We start from the raw sequence: 16326 nt of genomic DNA, 5'->3' as shown, positions 1-16326 counted from the left end.
AACGCTCTGGTTCCTGCGATGATGGATGCTGATAAGAGGAGTCGAGTCGAGCTCAGCGGAGCGTGCCACCCCCGCAAGCGTCTCCGGGTTCTGCACCAGACCAAACAAGGAAAGCAACCAAATCTTTAGTTCAAGTCCGCGCTATCTACACGAGTCAACAGCCAAAAATGCATGATAAGCAGATGCAACTTTAATCCTGCATCATTTGCATTGCGTTATATCCTCCATCCCCATTTCTGCCCCATAATCCACCTCATTCGGAAAGTAATCTATTATCCATCGCACATCACAGACTCTCATAGTCTATTCTCTCGTAAAAATGCCTCGGTCAAAGACCAGCAATTTCCCAAGGGGCAAGCCACGTGGTATCCGCCGAGATCGGGACTGTCAGACTTGCAAAGCCCGGGGCGTCAAATGCGATCTCAACAGACCACGCTGTCGACCCTGCGTCGAATCAGGTTACGCATGCGGAGACTATCCACAGCGAGTTGTATGGGCAGCGAATCCGACGCCGAAGCCAAGCAGGTCTGAGAATAGAAGCGCTGTTACTGAGAAGTCGCTTGCGACGGACCAGCATGAGGTTGTGGAGCACTTGTTGGCGTTTGGGAGTAGTTTGAAGACTGCGAGGTTGGCGACGAATGATGATCTCTGTGTGGACCAGGGTTTGGGGCTCATTGATCAGGTTGATTACTTTTTGAGGGCAAGGATTAGTAAGAGGAGGGGATCAACGACTGATACTGCTTTGCCGACCTCACCGTCATCGTTGTCGTCGGGGGAGGGAGCGCAGGACGACGATACGCTCATGTGGCATCGACTCGCAGCTCTCAAGAGTCTTAGTGAGGCTCTGAACACTGCTGATCCAGCTGCTTTTCTGGGTATAGCCGTCTTTGCTTTCTTCGAAGTCGTTTCAGATGGCGTCTTTGGTGAATGGGACTGTCATCTACGTGGAGCACGCTCATTACTAGACTGCCATTGCAGCAACAGTGAAGAGTTCCAGCAATTCTCAAGACGCTTCACAGGTTTAGAAGAGATTGTCGCCTACTTCGCATGGTGGGATACCATTGGAGCCCTGGTCAGACAGTCCACCAGCAACACCAAGAGCGGCCTCATCTTTGACGACTGGCATCGAAGTTCGCTGGGCCAAGACTTCTTCGACAGAGTTGGATGTCCAGCAGAGACATTCTGGCTCTTCGTCTCTCTGGTCCAAAGCAAATACTCCACCAGTTTATCAGAGAGTCTCACTCGAGCAATGGCGCAGCTTCTAAGGCTAGGAATGGACAAGACAGAGAAAGGGAAATGCAGTGATATATACCGCTGCGCCGCTGTGATAGCTGTTCTCACAACCTCTAATGGAAATGAAGAGACGGTTTCTGAGGTAACTATGGAGTTTGCTGTGGATAGGATCTGCCATATAATTGAATCCGCTTGCTCGAGATCCCGATACTATCCGCATATGGCTACACCTGCATACCTAGCGGGAATGAGAGCTACTTCTTCGGCGCAATGCAAGATATTGGGCACGTACTGGAGGAATTGTGAGATGGGAGATATTCCTCGATATTCTGGGGTTCACATACAATGTGAAGAGATATGGAGGAAAAAGGGCTTAATATGATGGAACACAACAAGTAGATACATATTAATGAAAGCAACGGTTATTGCCGTAGGTGAAATAACTAAATAGTAGTTAATACCCTCTGAAATGAGAAAGCCACTTTATAGTATAACAGCCTGTATTTGACCTGCGTTTCCTTATACCAAGCTTATACCAAGCTAATTTCCGACTCTACTACACTGTCAAACCAATCCATTTTACATGCCTGAAAGACTCCTATGCGCTGAAAGGTCGCATCATCTTTCTTGCAGATCATAAGCCCCTCCTCAAGTGTAAGTTGCAAGCAAAAGACCTCTTCCATACTCTCCTCGTCAAAGTCAAAAATTCCTAGCGCCACAAAAGCTGACATATCTTTATTCAGACTCCCTTCCTTCATCTCCCTGCGCCCTAGCACAACTGGCCGACGCATAGTACCCGCTGGCCTCTTTTGCTTTCGAAGCGAAGCGATGAAGTCGCTAGACGGTGTTCTCGTGAGCACAATGGCTTCTTGAACCCGTCCCAGAAACTGCAGCTCGCAAGACGGCATGTGTAGTGTGTCAGCTCCACACTGAGGATCTACAGTCCAACGATATTGCTTCGGCCTGATCAATGGGATTCCGCTTTCGCTCTCTGTCTTCATCCTCCGGAATTGCTGAAGTGTGAGAGGTTTGACGCCACCTTGAATGGAGGCCCAAGACCAAGAAGGCGCTCTGATCACGGGGGCGGGTGCAAAAACAGTTGGCAAAGGTCTCGTTGCGGGTCCAAAGAAGCTGCTCACTCTATAGCCAGGTCTCCATAACAAACATCGAACGAGATCACACTCCCAGAGACCGGCCAGGTAACGTGACTGCAAAGCTTTAGAGATAGGCGCAGCGATGGAGGCAAGGGCAGCGAAGATATCATGAGGGTTCGATAGTTGGCGTCGAGAGAAGTCGACTACAATCTCGTCCCAATACTGAAGGAGTCGATCTCGTATCACTTGCGTATTCCCGCTACCAATGTTTAGAAAGCTGTGTAGTAAGATAGATTTACCCTCCTGATAGCTGCGATCTTCCGAGTAACCGGAGCTTCGACACAGAAAAAAGAGCTGCTCTTTGCCGAAGAACACAATTCGACGGCTCAGTCTCTTTTCTTGACAACACCATCCGCGAGTCTCAGTAATACCATAGTCAGCGGATCTCAATGGCCCAACAATAACATTCCCACCTTGGCCATCTGCAAGAGGAAACTCGCAACAAGGAGCAGGTTGTTTGTAACTATTGGCGATGAAGGAGTTTCGAGCATCGCCTGATCTCCCTGCGGTGATAGTAAGGGTTGCGTGGCCATATACCTTCGCCATGAGTTTTGATTCACTTTCCCAGTCATCTTTGTCGCCTTGGATTATGCATAGAGCGTCGATCCAGATGTATTGGATACCCAACTGTCGGGATAACGCTATCGTATCGCGATGTGCGGCTACGAGTCGAGACTCGGAGATGCCTCTTAGCATTTCTTCCATCGTCTTGTGATTGAGGGTGAAGGTGTCTGTACCGGGCCCCCAGCAATAGGACAAGGCAAGATATTTCTCCTTCATGCTCTGGTCAGTAACGACAAGTCGTGGAAGGTCTCCTTGCTTCCTGTTGCCAACGTCGATGACCCTGGTGGGCATGTCATACGTCACATCAGCACCGCATGCTTGATGGGACTTTGTACATCTTTCGAGGAAACGTTGGATTAAGGTGAGATATGAGTCAGGCTCATAGTCTGCTGTGCAGATCCGTCCAGGTGTTCGAGAACCTGCCACAGTTCCCTCTTTGCTGTCAAGCATATTAGAGGCTTTTCTAACATCGTGCTCTAAATATAAGCGATCTTACCCATAAACGGTCAGGTTGATGTAGCTAAGTCCATGGCTGCTTTCCTTCACAGAAGTGATAGGGTTGTATCTCCCGCACGATACGATGATGCGCGGTTGAGTCAGAGAGGGACTGTAGTCTGTAAAGTGGACATAAATCCAAATACCCGGCTCAAACTTAGTAACCCCTTCCGGAACTTCGTCTTTGAGGACAGATTCAATCTCAGAACCTGACCATTCCCGTCTGAAGCTTGTCCAGCAAAGATGACAAAAGTCGCAGCCGTCTTCAGCGCTTTTCTTCAGCGAGGCGAGGTTTTGGTGGAACTCCAGGTAAAAACGATCTTGATCAACAGTAAAAGTGCGGCAGAAGGCGCATCGAGGCATGATTTCTGTGTCTAGTGGTTGGTGAAGACCATTATATTTAGGTATGTTGGAGTGGAGGAGGATATGTCAGATTGTCGGTCAAGAACGGCTAGCAGCTCAATGCAACCAGTTACATAACTCGTATCCTTCTCATGACTAAGCCAAGGACCTATCCAGATGATACAGGTATAAATCTGATATGATGGAATACATTGCAAGGGCCCCCATGCAAGAAAATTTGCTTAAGATAATTCTTACAAAGAACTGCAATGACAGGACTATTCCTGCTCCTGTAGATCCTTGATCGCTTGCACTGCTTCTGAAAGCTGGTACTTGGGCCAGCAGCACAAGAGATGGGATTGGAAGGCGATTGACGAAGCGGCATATTCAGTGATCCTAGGTGACGCGCTTCCGAAGCTACAATGACCATGGACCAGAACAAGCCTAGACGGATATATCTAAGAATCCACAGTCACCGTGGTTGCGGTACACGTCACAATCCACATCCATAAGTCCAGGGCGGGGCTTGGCTACTGTCAATCTCACCTCAGACAATCGACTATAGTAGCGCTGAAAGAGCTGGGAAAGGCAAACTACACATCACCTAAAGCATACAGACCGATAGACCTACTCAGTATCATAGGAAAGATCATAGGCGCAATCGTAGCAAGGAGGCTGAGCTACTTGGCGGATAAATACTAACTGATGCAGCCGACACATGTAGGCTATTGTAAGTTTCAATACCATGCTGAAATAACATAAAATCAATTTGAGGCATCATATACTTGGAGACTTCTCCTAAATACCTATAGCTTAACATTCACTAAAATGCTGTATAGCCCCCATCTACAGGCAAACCTATACCCGTCACCCAACTGCTATCTTCTGAAACCAAGAACAAGGCCGCTCTCGCAATGTATTCCGGACGGCCTAGCCCTCCGAAAGGGTGGAGTGCTTCCACCTGGGCTCTGTTCTGTCCTTCAAGACCAGCTATAAAGGCCGTTTCCGTATCTGCGCAATGTTACTTTCTGGTGGTGATAGGGTTTTGGGTAGCTGAACGTTAAATGAAAGTACTTACACCCAGGACACAGAGCATTCACGTGGATTCGGTGCGGCGCGCAATCCCATGCTGCTGCTTTGGTAAGTCCCATCACAGCATGCTTGGATGTCACATAACCAGCGATACCTGGGCTGCCAACCAGGCCAAAAACGCTGGCTGTATTCAAGATCCAGCCTCTGTCGCCACACGGGAGAGGATCTTGTTTAATCATCTGGGCGGAAGCATACTTGCATCCAAGCAAGACTCCAAGCACGTTGATATTAATGTCCTTCTCAAAGACGGTTTGGTCGAAGCTCCAAATAGGTTGGGGATCCTTGGCTTCCATGGCAACACCGGCGTTATTAACCATTCTTGAAATGAGGTCTGTTAGCAAGGCTATCATTGGAAGTTTGCGCAAGGTCGAGATGCCAGATCGTTGCAATATAAGAACAAGAATGAGAGACACACATATCCAGTCTGCCAAACCTTTCGACAGCATATTTCACTAAAGCCTCTTGTTCTTCGGATTTGGTAACGTCAACCTTGAAGAACTCGGCTACTCCGCCTTCCTTTGTGACCAGATCGTGCGTTGTGATAGCCAGTTCAGAGGCAACATCAGCACGGGCTTTCTCGGTCAAATCTGCGCAGATCACTTTAGCACCATTTCGGGCAAACTCTAGTGAAATCGCACGGCCTATGCCGCTGGAAGAACCAGTCACGATGGCTATCTTTCCGTCAAGTCGTCTCATAGCGAAGAATGGTAAGCCTTAAGGCGTCAATGTAAGTGAGACTCGATCCACTTGTAGGGATATATAGTTGATACTTGTTTCAATTGAGAGAATTGGCAATCGTGGAAATATACATAATGCTATGAGCGGGGTACACAACCAATTCTGCCGAGGATCTCGGGTCTTCAATATTACCATTTTGGGATTCCCGGATAAAAGACAACAAATTGTAGAGTCTCTTGCTGTTGCTAATCACAAAGAAAATTGTGTTCCAAGTAAATCCTCTCTAATCTTCAAAAAGCGTCTTGCATATTCAAGATGGCAGAAGGCGGCTGCTTATGTGGAAAGATCCGATACCGTTACACGGGGGAGCCTGTGGTACAGGTACGTAGTATCTGTTGGCAAATGCAGCTTTACTGGTATCAGCCCGTTGATTACTCAAGCAGGCCCTTTGTCATTGTGGCGATTGTCGCAAAATCAGCGGAAGTGCATTTAGCACTAATATCTTGGTCCCTCAGCAGAATTTCAACCTCAGTCAAGGCACACCAAAAGTGTTTGAGAAACTCGCCGATAGTGGAAATGGGATCACTAGCTATTTTTGCGCTGATTGTGGGAGCACTTGTTATCGACAAGGCGAATCCTTTCCTGGTCTGACTATCATCAAGGTCGGGACGTTAGATGCCTTTGATATGCAACCTGCACTTGAAGCATATTCTGATGCTAGGCCCCGTTGGCTGAGCTGCGTGGATGGTACAAAGCAAATGCCTGTTCCAAAGTAGCAAGATCGCCCAGGCTCATAGCGCGTCCGTTATCTCTATTGAATCGCGGGAGGAGGGTCTTTGCTTTGCTTACTCTTGGCAAGTGCAATATCAATCACAAAGATTGTTGATATGGAAATTTGCCTTTGACTTTTTCCCTTGTCGTGAGCCAACGTGAGCCAGAACGAACCGTCGTTGGTTTATCCTAAGCTGCTCCGGTGACCCTGTTTACCGGTCGCTGTGTTGTTTACAGGTTTATTAATGTACATGATTGGATTTCTGGAAGATTGCGTGCATCTTTCATTTGCCTCGACTGCCTCGCGTCGAGGTTCATTATCATTCTATTAAAGAAAGTTACGGTATGCCGAAAGTATCCCAACTGTTGAAGATGGGAATGTGGAGATACCTATGCGGAGTATTGAACGTGGATATGTTGTAGTGGAGGAGGACTACGACCTACTATGTATGTTACATTATCGGTCAAGAACAGCTAGGATCTCAGTACAGCCAGTTACACAATAAAGAGTCGTCTTATACCGAGGAATGATCTAAGTTACACGAACCTAGGATGTGTATTTAATATAGCGAAGACAGTCACTTGGGAACAATTGGCCAAAGCAGTAATTATTAGAACGGGCGGAATACTTAAATGACATCATATGACTGGGATGGTCCCCTCTGCAGAACTTCGAACAGTTGCACTGCTACCAAATCTAGCCTATTCAAATAGATAAAACCTAAGAAAAGAAGATAATATAGGAGATACTACTGATCGTTGGGATCTATTCCCGCTCCACCTCGAATCCTGATATAGGGCACATGAGTCTTGGGGAAATATGCCGTCACGGGAGCTACCTTGCACTTGAAATACGTCCTCCATGAAAAGGTCTTTTGAAGCCCACTCTTCTTATACACCTTGGTCTCCTTTTTGGAGCATGGCATGTCCATAGAGATTGTCGTCCATCGGTTATACGTCGCCACCTTGGTCTCCATGGCAAATGAGCCGTTGACTACCGAGAAGCCCCGAAGCTCAGCATCCATTATGAACATGCCGTTGCTGTATGCAAGGAGAGGGCCCGAAAGGTAATTTCTGACCAGGTCGTCTATTGCGTCTAGTTCGGCGATCAATGCGGCATCTGCTTCGGGTGAGTCGGATGTGAGTTCTGTATCTGGCCAGATAATATTAGACCAGCTGAGGGACCATACGTTCTCGTGGGCCTCTCCGGATGGCTGCTTGTATTGTTTGATGACGTCTTGGAGTGGTGAAAGGTCAATCTTAATCTGCTTGGCTAGCTCCGGTAGGCGTTGAACGATGGGCATGAATAAAAAGATGTCGCTGATCTTTTTGAACTTGCCCTGCTTGATCGTGGAGACTAGGCTTGCCGCCTCTGGATACTTTTTGATGTCTTTTCTGAGTTGAATTGTTTCAGATAACCTGTCGCGGAGCCGGCTAGATGGAACGTCAAGGGGGCCTCGGACTGGCCAGAGTCTGTTGGCGGCTTCAATAACCTCATCAACTGCAAGTGGTTAGTACTTGTGCAGTCATCGTAAAGGTACTACAGACTAACCCTGGTCGAGGAACTTCGGGACTCCCTCTCCCTGTCCATCACACCGATTTAGCTCCTCGCAAATCTTTTGCTTGCTTGAATCGAATTCAGCTCGCATGGTATCGTAGTTGGATGCCAGAGAGTCAGCCGCTTCATTAATATCCTTGACTCTTTCTTGGATACGAGTCAGGGCACCATCCCACTGTATAAGTACCGACTTGATTGGGGGCTCCATGAGTTGGAACGACGGGGCTAGATAAGCATTGACCGCGGCGCCGATGGAGTTTGCGTTGCAGTTACCGGATTGACAGGCAGCGACTACACGGGCGAGAGATTGGAAGACTGAAAGGTCAATCTGCGACGTATCAGTTCTGAGATATATAGCTACTCAGGGAGAATCAAAGACTTACATCCTTGGCTTGGGCGATGACCCAAGGAGCGATCGACTTGAGAACATTGGCAATCTCAGCTTTGTTGTTGAGAATTGGCAGACTAACTTTTCCAAAACACTTGGACGAGTTAGAGGAGAATTAGAGAGAGAAATGGGGATATAGTACCTTTTCAATACTAAGGGTGTCGTCTGCGACCTTTGTGGTAGCTGCGCTTATCTCACCCCGAATTGACATGGCCGTGAAGGAACCTGTCGTCGCGAAGGTTTGCAAGCGAGTGAAGCAACCGCAGATGGCCTCTGATGACTTGATGAACTTATCCCCCAGACTCTTGCCAAGCGCCCGACGAATCTCATCGCAGAGATCGATCTCCTTGGTAAGAATAGTTAGACTGGACGGGATTTGTTTCGATTTCTTCTCCCAGCCTGAACCAGTGTCAGTTAACTCTTTTTATCTTTTGGATGATAAGCCTTACCGGGGATGCAAGTCCATACTTTACAACGCCTGAGGGGCTTTTTGAGGGTTGGGCAGCTCCGTGTCGCCGATACGCGGCTTTTGCATTTGTTCCACTGCCTGGTATTAGTATACAGGCTGTCTACAAGTGCTAATTGAATCTGGCCTACCGTGGGGACCTTGATGGTTCTCATATTGACCTTGACACCACTTGGCACGATGGTTCTGATCTCGCATGTTGAAACTTCTTTGACACCGGCGCAGATGACGGGTAGAGTGTTGAGCCCAGCGTTCTGGGCAGCTATCACTTGTGCCAGCAACGCAATGGGCAGAAGAAATGGTAATGGAAGCCACATCTTGATAGATTAGTCGAAGAGCTTTGGCGCTTCAGTAACACAGGGGCTGGTCATTATCTTAAATATTCCACAAATCTCAACGGAGTCTAGGGGTTACTGACCAGCCAGTTCAGCTGAATCTTTGTGGCCTAGATGGCGCTTTTAGAACAGGACAGCGCCATACAAAGGGCCATTATAGTTAAATCCAGCCCTACGAGAGACAACAGCCCGCAAGGAGACAATTTTAGCGAACCGCTAGAAACTAGAATCGAGAGGGCAGTGCCAAGGAATCTACATTCAGCCCAGCTATGGCCTGTTAGAGGGGGCAAATCAGCCACAACTCTCCACAGCTCCGAGACAAGAAGCCACAAGAGCCGGAAATGGCTTTAGTCTAGGCTTGGTAGTTGCGTTCGAAGGAAAAGGGTTTCGTGGCTTATTATCTGTCCGAAAGCGTTTACTGGCATGATTGGCAGCGCCTATACTAGTTGGGTGGCTAGGGAAGGGAAATAAATACGGTAAACGGCGGCGCAAAACAATGGTACTTATGGCGAAGTTGTAATATTGAAAGACTCTCATCCTAGGCAAGGCAAATGCCTCCGCCTAGCTTGACCCTACGGTTTTCTTCCTTTACCTCTTACTATGTCTCTTCTTGCTTGGTCTCTTCTTGGAGCTACCGTAAATACAAAAAGAAGGAACTTTCTGCTGGAAGAGGGGGTCTTCCTTGATCTTCACAGAGGTTATTCCATGACTATCGATAGCGAGGGAGCCTGTAACTATATCTATCCGTGGCGGGAATGTTGCGCAACGGATTAGGACGAGACAGATCACCGCATCCGCACCAGATGTAGTTTTAAGTTCTGTCTGACGATTTAAGGTCTCAGTCACGAGTAACAACAGCAAACAACACCCTTTTTCCCGACTGAAGCGGTGAGGAGGAGCGTGGCAAGCAAGCAACAAAGACCACGTATTGCAGATGCGGGAGGCCGACCATCAACAGGCATTGCCATTAGGCTCCAGGGATAAGAACAGTGACTTCTGATACTTTTAAATAACCTTCCAGAGCCGATATTGCACCCAAACATCACTGACTTCCTGCCTATCTCAAATGATCTTTACTTGTGGTACATGCTGGAAAGCAGGGCTTACTTAGCGATCCCTTGACCTAATCCTACAGTCCATAGTAGTAGTAAAGCGCGTCCTATAGAAATCATACAACAGTGCTGTTGTGTGCGTATGGGACGATGCTGAGACAGCTGTCACATTGGTGGGCCTCCCACAGAGTCTAGAGTGACGGTGGATGCGGCATCCCATGTAGTGAATGTGATGTGTAGTAAAAGCCTTAGTATAGTCTCAGTATGCATGACTCAGAATATAGCGCGAATCCTAAATATCAGCCACGTCATTTGAGGGCAAGTGGTTGGAACTCGACCCAACAGGGCTTGACATATTTCGTCACCAACCAACAACCCCTCAGTGCGGTGAAAGCCAAATCACGCGAATGAGGACGACAAAGCTGGGGGTGCAGACCTTGCCCTCCAAGTGAAGAGATCATTTGAAGAGGCTGGTGTTGATGAGAGCTATGATCTGATAATTATGGCTATCGGAGGTCACACCCTGGCCACAGGGCTCCGAGCCCACGAAATTTATGATCTGCTCGCGACTGACGTGAGACCGGCGAAACCAATCAATATGCAGCCATGGGAAACTATGATGAAACTTGCATATGGAGCACTTCGACCACGACATGATGCAGATGTTCTGTATGTTGTGCAACACACATAGTCACTTCGCCAATCGGACACTGGAAACTGTTCCCCGTAGCTACACGAGCTAGCCCTAGCAAATAGTGTACTAATACGAAGCGCGTATAGCGGCCTCCTTCCAGGCCGGGCGTTTTGCTTGAAGATGAGGGAGTCGCCACGCGTGTTTGCTGTCCTCAATCATTACAGTGAACACGCATAGGTCACTATTGCAGTGATTTGATCTCACCATGACATCTAGAACTGTTGCTGAGATTAACAGGAGCGATATTGAAGACTGTAGCCCTTGCACCCCCGCATCAATCACCGACGTCAGACATCTATCGTCCTACAACTGGATTGAAAGGCCTACTGCCACGATCGCCGTCCCGGGGAGCCCACCTCGCTGGTCAGCCCCCAGGACCTCCAAGCAGCTCCAAAAGGATTCGGGCTTATATTACATAAACCAAAATGAAGCTCGCTATCCAGAAAGCTCACTAGAGCCTCTCTTCCGGGCTTTGTACCTTACACACCCTGCTTTCGATGTCTGCTCTATTGATGTTGTAACCGATCGAAACAACATCCGCAAGCTACTGGCTTTCATCAACTCTGACCTGGACCCTGGTAATCTTGAGCCATTTACTATAGCGGTCGAGGTCATCGGGACAACCGCGTTGTTTCTCCGAGATGAGGCAGCGGTTACTAGGTATATCGCGCCAAATGAGTTTCGTGGCTTTGGCCATAAATTCGAGGAAGAATACACCGTCAACCAGGTCAATGATAGCACTGGTCACCATAGGATCATCGCATATCGATTTTGTGATCTAGAATTTGTTGTACGCTACGAAGCTGACGGATACGTGGCCACTGATCAGATCGAGGGGCCTCAAGACGACCCTCTACTCGATAGTATGAGAGATTTATCGTTGTCCTCAGCTACCGGCGCCTCAAGCGTCAACCCTGTCCCATCTAAACTGGTTATCACGGGAGAAGGTCGAGTAGTGCCGCCAGAGTCAATCCTTGAAATCAAAACCCGAGCGATTAGCAGACACTTGCCTATAGAGGACGTTGCAGCCCAGCTCTGGGTATCACAAACTTCAAAGCTCGTCCGAGCATATCATTATCGAGGGAAGTTTGAAGTACCACAAGTCGAGAACGTGGAAGCCCAGGTTAAGAGATGGGAAGAGCTGAACCAGAATGACCTGAAGCGTTTAGCGTCACTAATCAAAACAATATCCAACTTGGCCAAGCAATATGGGGGGAAAGTTACTGTTAAATATGATGGCGGAAGCAAATTGTCACTCTACCAGTCCGAAAAGGGAGACATGTTGCCTCACTTCCTGTATTACAAATGGGAAGAAAATGGCAATACACAAGCGAAGACAACAGCGAGCAAACAGGCAGAGGGAATTTTGCCAGATACGGTCGACCGGGGTCAAGGGAAGACCACTGAGATGACCAAGGCAAGATACGGCGATGGATCTTACTCCGAAATGATCAGCTACGGAGTTGATAATGGATTTCGACAGTTCTTTCGCCGCATGCCCATGGAGCTCTCCCAGTATCATCTTCTTTGCGACACCCTCGATTCTCTTGCTATTGATGTCACTGAAGGCCGCACCATTCGTGACATCATGTACGACATGAGGAAAGGTAAGGACGATTGGGATCCAGAAGAGGGAACAGAGATCAGAGGACAAAAGGATATCGCGCGAGATTCAGCCTTTCGACTTTTGTACATGCTTATGCAATCTCACGTTGTAGACACCAACATGGCGTACAATGCGGTATTATTTGTGGTTTCACACCATCGGATCTTTCAGCCTAGGACTCGAAAAATAGTAAGGGAGGCTTTAGAAGAAAACTATCTAGTGTTAGCAAAACAGCAAGCAGGTCTAAATAAGTAGCCTATTTAAAAGTCCTTTATAAGCTTAAATAAAGATATAATAATAAAGTCTAAAAATATACTTTTTAAATTTAACTATTTATTTTAAGACTTATTTTACTTTTTAATTACTATAAGGTAAAGGAATATATAACTATAGTACTAAATATCTAAATAATTATAATTCTTTAGCTAGATATTAGGAAATTAATTATATAATAGTTATTAGTCTATTAATTTAATTATAAGGCCTTTAGGTTTAAAGTATTAATATTATATAGCTTATTTTAATATAATAAACTTAAAGTTATAAAAGAAGTAAGTAATATTTATATACTTATTACTATAATATAGCTTTTATTATACTACTTAATAATTAGTTAAATAAAATAACGCTTAAGCTTTAGCCTTTAAGATACTATTTCTTAATAAGCTAACTTTTATTATAGCTAGAATGGTTATAATAGTACTAAATATAAGTCTAAATATATATAAAATAAGTAAGTATATTAAAGTCTTTTAATACTATTTCTTTTGATTTAGTTAAAACCCTTTTACTATATAATATTTTAAATTAACTATAATTAATATACCAGGTACCCTACCGCTAACTAGTTTATATATACAGATCTTGACTTTATCTGTTTGAGCTTAACTATTAGCACCCTGCTAAGCATCACATATTTTCTATTTCCATTATGGATGTTGCTGGTCTTGCAATTGGTATCGTTGGCCTCTACACGGCATGCCGGGACTGTTACGATTTATTCACCACCGTGAATGCAGCCCAGGCAGAATCTTCGGCTCACCTGCGCGAGCTGGAAATTCAGCAATCGATTCTCGAAGCCTGGGGTTTTCATTGGCAGATTCAAAATGAAGACGACAACGACCCAGGACTGTCCGCTCGTGCCAGGCGAAAGAGGTCTAAGCTCCATCAATACCTCTTGAGCAACCGCTTCAAGGCTGAAGGGGTTTTCAAAACCCTTTCTGCACTTGCAGATACCCTGTGCAACCGGGAAAAGCTCATCAAGAGGTATGGTTTCCAGCTTCAACCAACCCAGACCATCCAGAATGAATCACAATCGACGTATGATGTCCAATTGCTCATCCCGGATGCTAAAATCGAAGATGTCGAGCCGGTCCTCCATGAAGTCAGAAACCGCCTCTCTGTGCTTAACAAGCTTAAATGGGCTTTGAAAGACAAGGAAAAGTTCAAGAAACTCATTGCCGACTTGAGATCTCATAGCGAATCTCTCTATCGCCTTTGTCCCGAAAATGCGTTCGAGTCTATGAACATATATCTCACTATAGAATGCCTGGCTAGACAGGAGTCGCCAGATGGTCTGAAGTGGACTTCAACACTCGCAACCGAACATGCAAAGGTCGATGAAGGGTCTCTAGTGCGACAGGGCTACGAATTGCTGGCTTCGACGGCCACGCTGAAAGCATCAGTGAATAAAAATAGAGAAAGGAAGGACTTGAATGACAGGAGTCTTCCCAGCATTGACGAGATAAAACCTGAGATGAGGTACTTGGGAAAGGGCCTTGCACTATTCGAAGAGCAAGTCGTTTACGTAGAAATGCGAGATTACCGCGGACCGCCGCTAGATTTCACTCAAGAGCAAAAACAACGATTGAAGCAACGTCGAAAGCGGGAGCGCTTCATGTCATCATTGTCATCTTACAGAAAGCCTGACTTGAGTCAGATCGACCAATACAGCAGCAGTGATGAGGACGAGCCCATCGAGAGAGTCAGACCAGCAGATCCTAAGCTTCACGCCCTCATCATGAACTTCTTCGACACCTTTCAGGGCGCCAACATGATGAAGAATGTATATGGCTTGGATATCGTTGGTATGATAGACCACACCGAAGGCGACGACAAAGGCCATTGCAGCATTTTATACAGGCTCCCCGGCACGATTGGCATGCAAAGCCGTGAGCGGCCTGCGGAGAATCTCAAGCTACGGGCACCTGTGACGTTGCAGTCGCTCCTCGGAACCAGGCAGAAAAAGGGGATCCGATCTATGCTCGGTGCACGTTTCGAGCTAGCGAGAAAGCTCGTGCGTGCTGTTTGCCTCCTCCACTCTAGTGGCTGGCTGCATAAAAACATACGCGCAGAGTCAGTCATGTTCTTCCCCGAGCGTGTTAATACCCTCCAAGAGGATCGATACGAGGTCAAAATCGAAATCGATGTGTCAAAACCTACCCTGATGGGCTACATCTTCTCACAGCCGGACGATATGATCATCCAAACAAATCCACCATCTGAGCCTGCGCCAGAAGCGGATAGGCCTGACTATCCGATATCAGTAAAGAGTATATCAATGGGCACCGCAACCTGGGATAGTTCTTACGACTCAGAGTTGAGACGTCGAAAACGAACTCCTCGAAGTGCCAGCATATACGGTCGCAATAAACTGGGGAAGATAGCCTCAACCGACGAGGCAAAAGAGACAAACATCAGTGGCTTTACACTTGACTACTATCAGCATCCTGCGAAGCACGCAGATCCCAAGCGTCTATATCGTCACGCATATGATGTGTACTCTCTTGGGATTCTTCTCATTGAAGTCGGCCTATGGAAGAACTTGGAGAATGATGATGACACAGACTCAGACTCGGACTCGGACTCAGGGTATAATAAAAGTCCCTATCGTGATGAAGAGGACCATTATGAGCGAAGGCGAAAGATATGTCGAAAGTATCTCGACCGCTTAAGATGGGAATGTGGAGACACTTATGCGGACGTTGTGCTTAGTTGTCTTATGATTGATAGCAGTGATGATGAAGTAGCAAAGGCGAGCGAGCGGGAGCTCTGTGGGAGAATTGTGGCTGACTTGGAGAACTGTCAAGCTTAGTTCTGTAGAAGTCCACGGGTTTGAGATACAAATCCTAGTACATATTACTACTCAAGATAAGCACCTTTTCCTCGATGAATAGCGTACCATTGATAATCCGGGCTTCTATGGGTGGCTATGCCCAAGGGCAGTCTTGCATAGGTAAAATCAACTCTGGGTTAGATTATCTAAGCGACCTGCTTACTCAGACTACAACTACTAGGTAGATAAAATAATGGCTACTGTAATAAAGTTATGGGAGCTTACAAGAGGCTTAAGCCCCCCAGACATAAAGTTAAAGGTTATATAAACATATACGGATATTATCCTTATCGCCCCCACTGTTACTTAGGATCTTACTTTGGCTGAAAAGTTAGACGCCGTGATGACTGATCCTAGAGGTATATAAATAAGTGCTGCTGCTCTTCCATGTCTACTAGCATCCCTGGATTTGTGGGCAAGAGTCAAGATGATTGGCCAGGCACTCCTGAAAATGCACACCCGTGTATGCTTATCCTCTGGAAAATCGCCAGTGAGTGGCAGAAAGCTATAATCATACAGGGAAATGTGAAAGATCTGAAGGCTAATAAGGTGCTCGGTACAGGTTCTCAGCATTGGTAGTTCACTTCGCTTCCTTACAACTACGAATAACCTTCTCCAGCGTCAAACAAAGAAAAGTCCGTTTATCCCATCTAGGGCGCAGCAAGAGATTGCAGAACTCTGCAGTACGAAGAACGTTGTTGTGTCAGCTCGGCCCGGCTCAGGCAAAACGGCCACAGCTGAAGCTATCGTAGCTGCCCACCCGGACAAGCGAGTAGTTGTGCT

At 46.8% G+C, this 16326-nt stretch overlaps 5 protein-coding genes across 5 annotated transcripts; 3 read left to right on the top strand and 2 right to left on the bottom strand.

Annotated features, from left to right (window-relative positions):
• Positions 1-319: 319 nt before the first annotated feature.
• FSUBG_12626 (uncharacterized protein) lies at positions 320-1615 on the top strand (the record flags this gene model as incomplete). The annotated part of the gene is made up of 1 exon (XM_036677432.1): positions 320-1615. One exon carries the CDS (start codon positions 320-322, stop codon positions 1613-1615), a length of 1296 nt encoding a protein of 431 aa, XP_036531893.1.
• A 148-nt stretch (positions 1616-1763) lies between these two features.
• FSUBG_12625 (uncharacterized protein) lies at positions 1764-5576 on the bottom strand (the record flags this gene model as incomplete). Its single annotated transcript, XM_036677431.1, has 6 exons — positions 1764-3390; positions 3448-3766; positions 4047-4232; positions 4647-4799; positions 4867-5198; positions 5296-5576. 6 exons carry the CDS (start codon positions 5574-5576, stop codon positions 1764-1766), a joined length of 2898 nt encoding a protein of 965 aa, XP_036531892.1.
• Positions 5577-7078: 1502 nt separating this feature from the next.
• Positions 7079-9058, bottom strand: FSUBG_12624 (uncharacterized protein; the record flags this gene model as incomplete). The annotated part of the gene is made up of 6 exons (XM_036677430.1): positions 7079-7830; positions 7882-8215; positions 8271-8369; positions 8418-8674; positions 8725-8818; positions 8873-9058. 6 exons carry the CDS (start codon positions 9056-9058, stop codon positions 7079-7081), a joined length of 1722 nt encoding a protein of 573 aa, XP_036531891.1.
• A 1969-nt stretch (positions 9059-11027) lies between these two features.
• On the top strand, positions 11028-12683 carry FSUBG_12623 (geranylgeranyl pyrophosphate synthetase; the record flags this gene model as incomplete). The annotated part of the gene is made up of 1 exon (XM_036677429.1): positions 11028-12683. The coding sequence occupies one exon, from the start codon at positions 11028-11030 to the stop codon at positions 12681-12683; it is 1656 nt and encodes a 551-aa protein (XP_036531890.1).
• Positions 12684-13359: 676 nt separating this feature from the next.
• On the top strand, positions 13360-15522 carry FSUBG_12622 (uncharacterized protein; the record flags this gene model as incomplete). Its single annotated transcript, XM_036677428.1, has 1 exon — positions 13360-15522. The coding sequence occupies one exon, from the start codon at positions 13360-13362 to the stop codon at positions 15520-15522; it is 2163 nt and encodes a 720-aa protein (XP_036531889.1).
• Positions 15523-16326: the final 804 nt, after the last annotated feature.

Source organism: Fusarium subglutinans (assembly GCF_013396075.1).
Source record: "Fusarium subglutinans strain NRRL 66333 chromosome Unknown NRRL66333_c0000280, whole genome shotgun sequence".
Lineage (NCBI taxonomy): Eukaryota > Fungi > Ascomycota > Sordariomycetes > Hypocreales > Nectriaceae > Fusarium > Fusarium subglutinans.
This window is presented reverse-complemented; position numbering and strand designations above follow the sequence as displayed.